Below are 14969 nucleotides of genomic sequence, written 5' to 3' on the forward strand. Positions count from 1 at the left end.
GGTATTTTTTTATTGTTGACAATAATTAGGCTTTTTATAATTGTATCTTACTGCGTCAATAACTGTAAACAATTCTTTGAAGTTTTTATGATCTGACACACCAATATTTGTCTCTCACTGTCCTGAAATATAAGTAATCAGTTGAGGACCTCAGAAGCAAATGCCACTATGATATTAACTGAATGCTCTTGGAAGGTATTATATGTTCATCAAATATCTCGCTTTAAATCCACTAACCTCTTTCCCCACTAGCGGGGATCATGATTTTCACAAAAGTTTAATGCCTATCTGAAAATGTTCTTCTTAAATAAACATACAATATATCAAATGAAAGAACAGACCTTTTACTTTTAAAAACAACAACAACAAAAAAAATGTTTCATCCTACCTTTATTGGTTCTCTTTTATCCCCTCTCAAATATGGATAGAATTCTTCAAAAACACAAAATTTTGAGCAAAAGCTGAGAATTTCATTTTTGTGAAGGACTTTTTATAGAAATCAGATTCAGAGCAATCCTCAAAACATACAAGGACATACAGCTGTTTGCCCTGGGGTGATACTTACGGGTTTTATAAGTTACGGAATAGCCTGGTAGATAATAGCGGAATACGGAAATCCGGAAACACTCGTCAATGGCAGGGAAAGAGTTAATCCCGGCCTTAGGCCATTCAGAAATACTTTTTGTTGACAAAAAACGCTAAACTGCACATCATTTTTAGCAAAGTGCACAGACAAAATTCTAAATTTATCTTGCGTGTACTTAAAGTGTTTTGTACAGTGAAATTTTTCAAAATATCAGTAAAATGACTAAAGTGACATTTATGAAAATAAGGCATTTCAATTACTGACTAATAACCTTTTCATTGCCATTCCCTTGGGTTTTGCATCTGAATAGACGTCTTCTATTGACCGAATCGCTTTTTACCCGAACCCGATGTGCACAAATCATTTTTTATGAAGAAAGACCCAACCCGATAAAAACTCGACAAAATTAGACCTGATTCGGACCCAACCAGATGACAATTTTTTTTAACCCGACAGGACCCGAATGTAAACGGCCCCCACGTTTCTGCAGTCTAACCGAAAGAAACCTTAAGTGGCCATGCAACCAATTTGTCCCCCTGCTCCATTTATTTCTTTATCTGTTATCTGACGATGACACCAATGTAACTGCGTACAGTGTGTGTTTAAAATTGATTGACAGGTCTGGCTCAAGAAAATTAACCTACCGCCACCCACACGATGACGCAATCTCTCTTGGCAAACAGAGGGGGGGTTGGAAAAGAACTCTGTACACAAACGAGATATAGTTCTTCTCGGGTCCGTTCGATAAAAACGCATTCATTTTAAATTGAGCCCGCTAATATTACACCCCCGACCGGTGTCCGAGGAACATGTAAAACTTAATTCCTATCGGTTCAGACCTGACGTGTTTGGATGTAAGTGGAGCCGTGAAGACTTCTTATCTGAACTCATCATTTGTTGTTGCCTACTAGACAAGATTTCACATCTACCGGAAACTGTACTGCAGTTCCCACACCCAAGACGCCCCTTTAGGTACATTGCGTGACAGCTTTATTTAGTAGTCCAGATCATAAACCTGTTATTTTTGTGATGCTCTTCTTATTGTTTCCCAGCAGCTGCTTATAAAAGTAATTTTTCCGAACAGTCAAAAATGTAAAACCTTTATCTTTTGAAAGTTCTCACCAGTGACTAACATCACTGCCCTTTCAGCCTCAAATAACAATTGTAATGTTCAGTGTCCCTATGCGGCTTGTTGCTTTTATAAAAAGGATTTACTGGGTAATAACGAAATATCATTTGAAACCCGTAGCATATACTCCCAGCCCCACCAATGAACTAGGAACCTGTAAAAGCCCTTCCTTGAGCTTCCAATGAAATCGGCATAAATTGGCACTCTATAACAATATAAAGCCCCTCATCACATTTCTTACTGGAAATCTGATGTTATCGGTATAGATTGGAAAATGTTGTGCAAATTTTTGTTAACTCTTCAGGGTAAACAAGAAGATGGAAGGCTTTAATTTTAGCTCTCTCTCTCTCTCTCTCTCTCTCTCTCTCTCTCTCTCTCTCTTATTCTTATTGCTCTATTCTTTCCCAGAGGTGAACAAGGAGAAATATGTAAGTGTCCGTGAGACACATTTGTTGGAGATGAGTCATCATTGTGTTGTCATAGCGCATACAGGATTGAGTCTTTTAACAAAAGATATTCACCCTTCAAGCATAACAGTGTTCCATGGCAAATGAAGAATAAATGAAAGGAATAAACCATGTATTGACTCACAGCCCCGTCTCATGTCTTGGGTTGTGCAAATTCAATAAAGTATTTGGCTGTCTTAATCAGTTCATCTTTAGTAGGGTTTGATCGCAGTGGATTACATATGGAATTGTACGTGTTAACAGAATCATGCCTGCACACGATGAGCGAGACAATTTTACTGAATAGAGAAACATCACTTTTCAGACACTGTATTTCAAACAAATCAAGAGGATCAAATGAAAGAAACTAAACTCTTAAAGGGTCTAGATTTGATTTGAAAATGATAGTTTAGCCCCTGCTTCATACCTAAAAGCAACACGAGAAAATCCGTAATTCGGTTCAGGGCCAGACAAAGAATTAGCCCTCTATTCAAAATGAAATGCGCTTGTGCTGAGACTCATTCAAGAGCAAGCTCTCCCTTTGTTACAGACGGGTGTCATGCAGTAATCAGTTTGATTTAAATAAAGACATTCTGCCAATTATCAGATCTATGAACAGCTGGGTCTAACCCTCTAATCCTTCCCCTCTCATAATAGATGGACAACCAATTACATGCTTATTACAACATAAATATAGTATCACTGATAATGCACATAACAGGTTTTCAGGGTTCAAAGATGTTTTTTTTCTTTATATTCGTGTTGGCAGAAAAAAATATTTTTTTTCTCAAATGAAAGATAACAGAAACTATTGACTTGTTACAAAATCAGCCCATTAGGCTTCTATGTAAACATTGGTTTTAATGCAATGAGTTCATTAAGAATTTAATGGTAATTAGTGGAGGCTGTGGACATTGTCGCACTCGTCAGGATTCAAGACCAATTAGGAAGAATCAATAGTGATTGCTGGAATGAAATAAGAGCACCCATGAGGTAACCGAAATAATGTGATTGGTGTATTTATTTATATATTTTTTTGGTTTGGCTGTTATTTTTGCAAGATTAGATTTGTTTGCATTTTCTATTTAAATATTTAGCATGGTTTCATTTTTAAGTGTATACTGCTTCTGTACATAAACACATTTTATTGTTATTATATCAATTATTTGTATTTGCGTTATCAGCATTATTCCATAGGGGAAAGCTCTCTCTCTCTCTCTATACGCCTTAAACGTTTTGTGTTTTACAATCCGCTGGTTTGCGTGACTCTATTTATTCTCTACTTACTTTTGATTCCAATTCATTTTCTTGTTTCTCTTTCATGTTCCCCATGTCTTGGTTTTAAAATAAGATGGGATTCTTGAGCAGAGGCATGTGGTCTTATTGATTGGCTCGTGTCTCACTTCTTCTGGTCCAGAAGTGCAATACTTGAGAGATGCAACACCTCTTGTTTTCTTTAGCTGTGTCTTTCCATTGCCTGCACTCATTCAATATCATCACTAACATTGAAATATTTGTACAAATCAAGAAATAATAATTCACCCGCAAAAAATGTACACAGGGTTCCTACAGGAAAAGTATGGAATTTGATTTGAGAAATTTCCAGGTCTGGAAAATATGGAAAAAATTAATCAGAGTATGGAAAAATATGTACGTTTCCAGACTTAAGAATTTCTAAATGTATATGTACAATTGTTTTTTCATGGCGATTGGATCAGTCTGCCAGCACTGCCAAAATATAGTTTTTTACACTTGATCTTATGATAGAAATTTCATTTTGGGGTAAATTAATAACCCTTTAATAATTGTGACTGATTTATCTTTTTTTTTTTTTAGTTCACAAAAGGCAATATTTTAAAATAGAATTTCTAAATATTTTATTTATAATGAGCCTATTGTTTAAAAAGTATTTTCAGGTTTGCTGTACCTAACAGCCAATAAAGCATTTGACTTTAGCTCTATTTTCAAATTTTTTGGTTAATTGTGCATGAACATCCCTTCTGTTTCTGTATTTACAAATTTAACATGATAGCCTACATAGAGCCTACATAGCAAACACACCAATACTTAATCTGTAGAATGTAACATACTTGTTAGCAATTGAATTTAAAAAAAAAGTTTATCAGAACAAGTTAAATATGGTTGGAAAAATCTGTAGGGAAGTCTGTAAATTTGAGTCTGAAAAAGTATGGAATTTTGAAATGAAAATTGTGTAGGAACCCTGTGTACAGGATGATGGGCACGTCTTTTTAAGTAACATTACGTAGTATTTTTTACCTTTAAATAATGTCTCTAAAATTATTTCAGTGATAGAACAACTTTTAACTGGACAAATTGTACTGTTGCGGCAACCTGAGCAGCCTCCTAGCTGCTACAAGCACACTCTGAAAGTGGCGGTGGAGGGTAGAGCACACAGCCCCGCCCCGCCCCTCCCCCTGCCTGCAGAAGAGTGTCTGATACCAGGCACTGTTGCGCTTTTCAACCATATGGGGGAGCTGTAAGTCATTTTTACATGGAAACTACATAGTGTTGCTTTAAAGTCATACCATAGCTTTACATTAGGAACACCTCAAAATTTGATGTTGTTAATAACAGATAATCTTTCTCTACTTACTAGGGCTGTACCGATAAATGGCGTGTCCCATTAAAAAGACCTGTCTAAAATCCATTCTGAATCGCAAGGCTTTTATGAGCAGCTTGTGCATGTGCTATGGCGTTTTGGTCAGTCCTTATCAATCTAAAATCATTATGAGTTTGAATCATTTATAATGTGCATTTAAAAAGGCAACACTCGTCAAACACAATCATTCGAAAAATTCTTTATTATCATGAAAATACCTGAAACAATTTGAAGAACGGCGATATAAATATTCTTATAGACATTTCCTGGAATAGTGTATGTAATGGTACTTCTTCTGTGGCACAGTTGGAGTTTCTGCACGAGAGCGCCCTCTGGCTTTTGGGTGTGCTGGCATTTCACCGTAATTCATGCAAATTCATTCATTCAGAAAACGTGCATTTGCACGATTAATCGTTACAGCCCTATTACTTACCAGGTTTAACTGTGAATTCAAATCAATTCCTTTAATATTTTTTAGCATAAGATATGCTCATGCAGAAGCCCTGAATCCAACTACTTGGGTGTAGTCTTTCATTTATTTTTAACTTGTAATTAGTAAATAATTTCCATGTTGTTTTGCATTTAGTTATTGTCCTATTTTTTCCTTTCTCATTTAGTTAAGCTGTCCTGGAAGGACAACAATTGTCATGTACAGCAGTGTAAACTTAGATCACTATAGGAGCTTAATGATGTTTTATTTTGGCCACTGTGTAATGTTGAAGAAACAAATCAAGATTGTATAATGTGCCCTGTAGAGTCAGAGTCTGATGTTGATATCAAACTACAAAGATCTTCAGAATACTCTGTTCATTTTATCAGTAACCCTCAATTATTCAATTATTCATTTATTCAAAGGCATATTTCAAAAGTTACTGTAAGGTCAAAATATGAAAAAGAAATTTAAAATTTGATTAGCATGTAGTGTCAATTTGAGCCAATTGATTTTTTTAGGACTAACAGGCTAACAGATTTAATGTCACCAACACTGTGAATTGCTGTAAATTTGTTTGTGTTTTTTTTTCTTTCACTGTGGTACTTGAGAAAGGAACTTCTAATTATAATAGCTAGCAACAGTACAATTCAACACTATTATTAATATAAAATTGTCTAATGTGTACTTCCTGGATAACAGCAGAGTTTCATCTCATTCACATAACAACCAAGGCGTTGCTGCATTTCCATCTTTACTTAAACATGAATGCATGACAACATGTTATTATGCAGTTCAGATGAATGAATATTTTTTTCCTCATAGCGTTAAATCACAGGGAGGGGAGCTGTGGTTCTGTATGAGGCAGTGCAACAATAAATATCACTTTCAATGAAAAGGATGTTAAAGTGCCTGTAATAAAATTTGTAATCCCTTTCGTATGCTGATGTATGATTAATAATTCTGGAAACAAAAAAAATAATTGTAAAAGTTTATGGGCCCTATTTTAATGATCTAATTGCATTGTCAAAAGCACACGGCGCAAGGTCTAAATGGGCGTGTCCGAATCCCTTTTTGCTAATTTAATGACGGGAAAAATGGTTTGTGCGCCAAGCGCATGGTCCAAAAGGGTTGGTCCTATTCTCCTAATGAGTAATGGGTGTGTTTTGGGTGTACCGTGCAATAAACCAAAGAGAGTTTTATCTCTCATCCCCTTTAAAAGCCAGTTGCGCTGGCGCTGGCACTATGTCTAATCCCTATTTAGATGATGGACTTTGTAAACTAAAAAACTAAGCAGAGGAAGAAGACCACCAGTTTAAGATTGATGTTAAAAAAAATAGTTGTTTTCATTTGTATTGAAATTTTTTTTTTGGATTAAAACCTTTAAAAGCCGTTTTCTCTTAGTCATGGAAGTAAAAATAGCAGGCTTTTAATTGCTGTAAATGTATGGATATCCAACAAGTATGTAAGAAAACGTTTGTACTCTAAAAATACTTTATTTGTAACAAACAGGAGATAAAGAATTTACAAACGTGCGGAGAGCCGTTTCAGCACTCGGACAAGAATTACTTGAGAATTACTTAAAGAATTACTTTAAAAATGTTTCTCGTCTCACCATATCGGTACAGAGTCATCATATACAATAAATCCATGGGGTAGCATTTAAAAAATATGTAAAAATAGATGTATTTGTTTAAAGCATTTATTTACTTACCAGGCTGCAGGTGAAGCAGCTCTTTACGCCTTCTAACATCTCATAATCGGTCCCCGTTTATGTCCAGGAGACTCAATAATAATCTTTTACATTTTAATCATTTACTTTTTCATATTTAAAAGCGGTTTTGTGCTGCTGTGCATCCATGTATGTGATAAGCAAACCGTGTTGTCATCCCGTTTAAAGACGCATATTACTAACGCGCTCATTAAATTACAAAAACCATTATTGCGCATGGCGTAGTTTATTTTAGTTGCCTCAAAATAGCAAGCAACCTCGTTTTCAGACCAGATCGCCCATGGGCGCCAAATTGGGGACAAATGCATTTGCTATTTAAACAACATGGTGCTAAACGTGAAAATTATTATTGCGCCTTGTTTAAAATAACAAAAGACACTTGCGTCGTGCATTGCGCTGCATTGCTCCGGGTGTATGATAATGCCCTATATATTAAAAGTAGTTTTTTAGTTAACTCTATATATTTTATTTGCCGTTAATTATCAATTAATTTAGTATATTATATATGGAAAATTTTTGGGATTTTATTTGTTAGATGGCATACAGTCAAAAAGTTAAATTAATTCTTTAAAAACAATTCAAGGGAAACTGCCTGGCTGAATTCCTGTATCTCTAATAGGGAGTGCTCAAGGTTGAGCCATTACCTGCTGAGCCACTGTCTTCCAATTACACCAATAAATAGACTTTACCACGTTGCTGGCTCTGTTACTTCAGCTCATAGCCAAAACTCAGGATCACTTCACACGTGGGTTCTTTCCAACTCTCACCTTTTCCCTACTAATTTTGCTGCATTGATGACTATAGAGCTGAAGTCCGACTGCTTCCTGTGAAGTTTCTATTATCAGCTAAAATAAGCAAGTATTCGTAACACGCTGTCCCTCCTCAGCAGCCAAACAAGAGGCCAAGGATATTTTAAAGTGTGGTACTGTAAAATAATTTTAAATGTATGGTAAAAGTTTGATCTGATTTGCATCTCTACATTACGAGCATGTGGGGTGCACGCATGGCCGTTTATAGACTCTGCATGCATGTTGGCAATGCAGCATGTGACATAGAGGGAAAGAACGAGACGAAGAGATTGCGTCGCTATGCGGCGGCTTTTCTTCCTTTGTTGAGCTAGTGGGGGTGAGTCACACACCTGCAGGACTTGGGTGGAATTCAGCACTCGGACAGCGCCATGTTTTTTTTTTAAAGAATTACTTTAAAAATGTTTCTCGTCTCACCATATCGGTACAGAGTCATCATATACAATAAATCCATGGGGTAGCATTTAAAAAATATGTAAAAATAGATGTATTTGTTTAAAGCATTTATTTACTTACCAGGCTGCAGGTGAAGCAGCTCTTTACGCCTTCTAACATCTCATAATCGGTCCCCGTTTATGTCCAGGAGACTCAATAATAATCTTTTACATTTTAATCATTTACTTTTTCATATTTAAAAGCGGTTTTGTGCTGCTGTGCATCCATGTATGTGATAAGCAAACCGTGTTGTCATCCCGTTTAAAGACGCATATTACTAACGCGCTCATTAAATTACAAAAACCATTATTGCGCATGGCGTAGTTTATTTTAGTTGCCTCAAAATAGCAAGCAACCTCGTTTTCAGACCAGATCGCCCATGGGCGCCAAATTGGGGACAAATGCATTTGCTATTTAAACAACATGGTGCTAAACGTGAAAATTATTATTGCGCCTTGTTTAAAATAACAAAAGACACTTGCGTCGTGCATTGCGCTGCATTGCTCCGGGTGTATGATAATGCCCTATATATTAAAAGTAGTTTTTTAGTTAACTCTATATATTTTATTTGCCGTTAATTATCAATTAATTTAGTATATTATATATGGAAAATTTTTGGGATTTTATTTGTTAGATGGCATACAGTCAAAAGATCTAGTTACTGTTTACACAGAGAAAATCCATGCATTGTAATTATGTTGGCAGCACATAACCAAAAATTAATCTGCCTAGAACAACTGTCTGAACTACTTCTAAATTATTTTTACAAAGACATAATGCCAGAAATGCCATGCCTCACAAACGTTTTATTGTTTTATAAGTCTGTCAGCAGATCTTAAGTTTTATTTATTTATTTTTTATTTGATAAAAAACTGAATTTAAGGTTCCTCTGTATGATCAGATTTGTATGTATTTTCTGTCTGCAGTTTTAAGCTCTGTATGCTACTGTATCAGTTCATTGAGCATCACCTTCCCTTACTCAGTCTCTATGCGCCAGTACATTTCAGCACAATATACAGCACGGACCTATCTGTCCATGAGCTTTGGGAGCTTTGTAGAACAACCTGTTTATTTTCAATAGCAGTGTCATCACACAGTGATCTGGAATAAGCCCTTGTGTGTCCCCAGCAGTGTGCATCTTTCACTGTGTTTGTCTTTTGTTTATATGGCCTTGTCTTTAAAGTACACTGCACATTTGCTTTTTGTTTTTGATAAAGTAATTTCATCTAGCTTGTTCTTGAAAAACACCTGTTTATACCTTTTACCTTCTAAAGTATTGTATTTATCGACTTCTTCGCTTCATAAATGCCAGATTACTTCACAAGGTCCCATGACCACATACAAAACAATATGAGGCTAATTGAGGCTGTTGACGTCTGTTCGGATTTTGGACCTTACGATTTATTATCCTAGGAGAATGTAAACATATAGAAAAACAAAACACAATTCAATTTAGTAAATGAGAATTTTTTTATTTGAAATAAGTAGAAACTACAGTGATCCCACATGACAAATGCTGCAATATACCTTAGTATTTAACATAATGTAGAAAACTACTGTAAAATTTTTGAGATACTGATTGTTTTAATGTACTGTAGTAGGATAATAAAGTATTTGATACATATTTTAATACACTATAACAAACTGCAGAATACTACGGTGGTATACATTAACAAAGTGTAATACTAATAATATATTACACTATGCTACAGTTTACTATAGTAAATATTAAATTATTATTTTTGTACTAAAAACTAATATGATGCTTTTCAAAAAGAAAAATGCAGAAAGAGTCCGTTAATTTGTATATTATTCATTTAATTAGATTACTATATAAAGTCTTTCACTCCCTACTCATTTTTTCCAACGCTGCCCTCCCCTGAAACAGGTGTGCGATACTCCATACTTTAGTGAGCGCAGCAGAGCCATATTCAGAAACGCATGCTCTGTGTGACGTTTTTATAAATAAGTGGCTAATAGTTTTGACATTGAAGTAACATTTTATAAAAAGCAGGTTTTTTCTTGAACCGAACTTGAACCGCAAAGTGATTTTTTTTTCATCCGCCTTTCTCATTGTAGGAGCATTTCCAGCCAGTGCACTGTATGCCCGCCGTGACCGTCTGCAGAGACCTTCACACGTCGCCACCAAAACATTCCAGGCCTTACGGATATTTGTAAACGATGAGCTGAACGAGCTGCACACCGGCCTGCGTGTGGTGCAGTCCATGCTCCGTCCCAAGGGGCGACTCTGTGTTCTCACCTTCCATTCCTTAGAGGACCGGCTGACCAAACGCTTCCTACGTGGAGAGGACCTGGCCGCACCTCCGCGGCGCAGCATTAGACAGCGAGCCAGAGCCGTGCGTGAAGCAGAGGTAGAGGAGCATGATGAGGAAGAAGAGGGTGAAGAAGAGGAGAATGGACGAGAGAGTGTGCACTGGGTCATTCCTCAGAAGAAAGTGATGAAGCCAAGCGAAGAAGAGGTGCAGAAGAACCCGAGAGCACGATCAGCTAAACTCAGAACAGCTATAAGACGATAGAGAACTTCTCAAATCCTATAGCCTGTAAACAGTTAAATTAATTCTTTAAAAACAATTCAAGGGAAACTGCCTGGCTGAATTCCTGTATCTCTAATAGGGAGTGCTCAAGGTTGAGTCCATTACCTGCTGAGCCACTGTCTTCCAATTACACCAATAAATAGACTTTACCACGTTGCTGGCTCTGTTACTTCAGCTCATAGCCAAAACTCAGGATCACTTCACACGTGGGTTCTTTCCAACTCTCACCTTTTCCCTACTAATTTTGCTGCATTGATGACTATAGAGCTGAAGTCCGACTGCGTCCTGTGAAGTTTCTATTATCAGCTAAAATAAGCAAGTATTCGTAACACGCTGTCCCTCCTCAGCAGCCAAACAAGAGGCCAAGGATATTTTAAAGTGTGGTACTGTAAAATAATTTTAAATGTATGGTAAAAGTTTGATCTGATTTGCATCTCTACATTAAGAGCATGTGGGGTGCACGCATGGCCGTTTATAGACTCTGCATGCATGTTGGCAATGCAGCATGTGACATAGAGGGAAAGAACGAGACGAAGAGATTGCGTCGCTATGCGGCGGCTTCTCTTCCTTTGTTGAGCTAGTGGGGGTGAGTCACACACCTGCAGGACTTGGGTGGGATTCAGCTGCCATGGTAATACCGAGCGCCTTGTGTACTGTACTTCAGGCCCCTGAGTCGCTTCAGATCTGATTCAAATATCCAAACACCTCACCAGCAGTGTGGAACAGGATGAAAATATTTTCTCTGAGCTCACAGCCTCTGATTTTAACACCTCTTTATATTCGTTCACTCTGAATGACAATGTACATGCTTACTGTACCGACTCCTATACTGAATAAACCGTTTCAATCAAATGGTCTTTACACAGTAAAATATATTTCCCCTGTGCAGTTTAAATGACAACATGTTCGAGAACATTTCTAACAATAAAAATAATTAGTTTAGTTTTGTTTTATTTCTTGACCCAGTCTGGATAAACCTAGCTAAAAAGTCATTTTTTGATTTACTGTTTTCTACATAAAATAATCCTAGATAATGTAAAGAAAATTCGGTGAAAATAATTGATAACATTGATATCTTAAATATTGACTTAGACGATGTTAAAGATTAAAATCTATGTAAAATCAATGATTGAAATCCAACTTTGATGCTTCTAATCTCATAATTTGATTGAGACTTTAACCTGGATTTAGAAATTAACTGTTAAACCCAAAAAACTTAGGACAAAGAATTTAATAAAAAAAAATGTTTTACCAAATATGTTACAGGTAGGGGAGAGTGGGGTAAGTTGTCACACTTTTCACACTGTCTAACATTTACTGAGCACCATACATCACAATGGTATAAATCTCATAAAAAATGAAAAAAGCAAGTCTTGGGGCACATATGTTGTATTCATTACATTTTCATATCTAATCTCATTATGGGGTTGTGGACTAATAAATAGAGAATGTTTTTTATCTAAAAAAAAAACACCTCAACTTAATTGTGATTATTGATTTATAATTTTTACATTCAAACCAGAACTGAAAATATTAACTCTAGGGCTTTTCACACTGCGCTTATCTCTCGGTTATCTTTGTTCTAAATCCTGCTTTTAACCCTAGGTTAAGGATCGTTTCACATTTGTAATTTAGAAGCGGGGTTATCCCAGAAATTAACCCAGGGTTATGAAACCCTGCTAGCCCTGCTTTGGTTGGGTTAACCTTGCATTGCGGTGCCAAACACATGCAGTGTAAAGCAGGGTTTAATGTTATGACCCCAATTAAATACAGCTGAAGCAGCTAATCAAGGTGTTTAGGGTTGCTTGATAATTACAGACAGGTGTAGGAGCAGGGTTTCAGACACCTGATTATGAATACCCAGGGTTATCTCTTAACCCCTGGTTAAGTACGAAAATTCTGTTAATCCAGGGGTTAATAATATCCCAGGGTTTAGAATAACCCGGGGTTAACTATTTCCAGTGTGAAAAGCATGTGACGACCTGCCCCAAAGTCATTGAGACAACTTGCCCCAAACTGACATGTGTGCTAATGTTGGCTTAATCTCAGAGTTAGCACATCAGTTAAAGTATCAAAAGACACCTTATTGTCTCCTCTATTTTGTGCAAATAATAATTTGTAACATTCATACCTAACAAAGTTGTATTGTATAAAATATAAAGTGCACATTTTTGACTTATTGCTGGTTCACTGATGACTATTTTCCCAGAAACTGATTTCCAGTATGTGTTGTCTAATTGTGGCCATAAACACTCATCTTACAGTAAAGTTACGAGTTGGGGGTTTAAAATGCGCAGACTATAGCCAGTGCTGCCTCCAACTGGTCAAGACTTATAGATCCGAAACAAATTCGCAAATGAAACAAGAATTAATTATGTATGTCCATCTTCTGTCAGTTCCTAATAATCCTGCAGCTAAAGGGCTGTTAGAAAGAATACTATAATACAGAAAAGAAGTGGTGGTTACTTTGAATTAGTTTGTGTTATACAGCCTGTCCTGAATCGATCTAAACTTCAAATGCTTTTGAATACTTTGCGACTCAAACGTGTCAAAAGTTTTACTCATTTAATTATTAATTGTGTGTGCATCTATCACCCCCCCCCCAAATTTTCCATCTCAAGATCTCCCTCACGATCTTATTCCGTCAGCTCTAAATATACACCGCCCCGTCGTTACCGTGGAAACTAAACGGCACATGTAACATTGAACTTAATGGTGTTTAAGCGTGTTTGCTGTTCTAATAATGGTGCGATCAGCCAAAGACTCTGCTCTCTCTTGGACACTTTTGCCTCCTCTACTGCTGCTGACGTCACGCCGACACTCACAAGCTGCCTGCATGCTAATATGTGTCAACTGTGAAGCCTTGATCCTGCTGTGAGATGAGAGAGTTGGAAAGATATCATGTGATGATGATCGGTAGAGTGAGGTTGAAGACAGCAGATGAGGAATTCAGATTTTTATGTATTTCTATTTCAAATGGTTTTCACTCTCAGCTATAAAGTTGTAATCATCAAAACTGATATATAAATAAATGCGTTTCTTTCTAGTCACTTTTTTTACTAAAAGTTTTGTGTGTGTGTGTGTGTGTTGGAAACAAATATAGGTGTAAATTGTAAAACTGTCAGTTTGTGTGCGATCCAGCACCAAAATCAGATCACCTATATCTTTAATGCATTGCTCAAGAGTGGCATCACACCACAGCCACACGCATTAGCATTTCGTTTAATTCGACAGTTTTGTTATAACCAACGCAAGCAGTTTCTAAACCGTGATAGGTCTCTTACTGAGAAAGAAGAGGATTTCTTGGCTCTAGTGTAGATTTATTTCAAGCTGACCCTTCTGGCTGTGCTGTGCGTTGGCAGAGCGATACAGTACAGTCACATGAATGTGTAGCATCATTCACTTCATGAAAACTCGTGAAAGTTTTCAGTCAGATCACAAAATCGTCCTTTACTTTTAGAGGGGGAGGGACAGAAAATCAGGAAATGCACAAGGGTCAAGTTGTTGCCCCCATACACATACTAACTGCTACAAATAGTAACATCACAAGCAGAATGTACTGTACTGAACTTTGTACAACTGTGCATTAATTCTGCCAGCACTTACATTTCGTAGATATCGTCAGGAAAGACCCATAATTAATACAGTCATACCCCATACAGCCACACATGCTGACTTCCTCTTCATGTATTTAATTAAAAATATGATAAAGTCAACAGAATTACGGCACGATTAATGAGATATACTCTTACGCTTCTGCTAATTACTCCTTTAATTACAGCTTTTCTTGTCCATTATCCAAAACCTACCTCAAACATTGGGAGTAGTTTTGCAGCGGGGGATAGGCTATTTGTGGAGGTGGAGTCACCTTGATAAAGGCAGGTTTTTATTCAAAGTGAGAAAAGTAACAGAAACATGTCCAACCTTATTATTACAGTATGAGAGAGAGAGAGAGAGAGAGAGAGAGAGAGAGAGAGGTATGTGTAAATAATTAAAACTTCAATCAATGCTGTATATTAATAACAATCATATGGAAAGTAAACAACAACAATCCTTTTATTTTCTCTGCACAGCTATTACTTTGTTCTGATATCTTCTTTGACATTCTGTTGATTATAAGGAACATTGAATCTACATGTAAACAATCTCTATTAGTATATTAATATTGGTAGACTGTCTGCTTAATATTTGCGATGGCCTGGGACACACTGGATGATTTGCAAATCACGA

At 36.6% G+C, this 14969-nt stretch overlaps 1 protein-coding gene across 1 annotated transcript in view; it reads left to right on the plus strand.

Annotated features, from left to right (window-relative positions):
• Positions 1-13783, plus strand: part of mettl15 (methyltransferase 15, mitochondrial 12S rRNA N4-cytidine) — a 94920-nt gene extending 81137 nt beyond the window's left edge. The window contains exon 6 of the mRNA XM_065267779.1: positions 10264-13783. Within this exon, the coding sequence (XP_065123851.1) occupies positions 10264-10721 (458 nt within the window). The 3' untranslated portion in view covers positions 10722-13783. The remainder of the gene's footprint in view (positions 1-10263) is intronic.
• The last annotated feature ends 1186 nt before the right edge of the window (positions 13784-14969 follow it).

Source organism: Paramisgurnus dabryanus, chromosome 2 (assembly GCF_030506205.2).
Source record: "Paramisgurnus dabryanus chromosome 2, PD_genome_1.1, whole genome shotgun sequence".
In the NCBI taxonomy this organism is placed as follows: Eukaryota; Metazoa; Chordata; class Actinopteri; order Cypriniformes; family Cobitidae; genus Paramisgurnus; species Paramisgurnus dabryanus.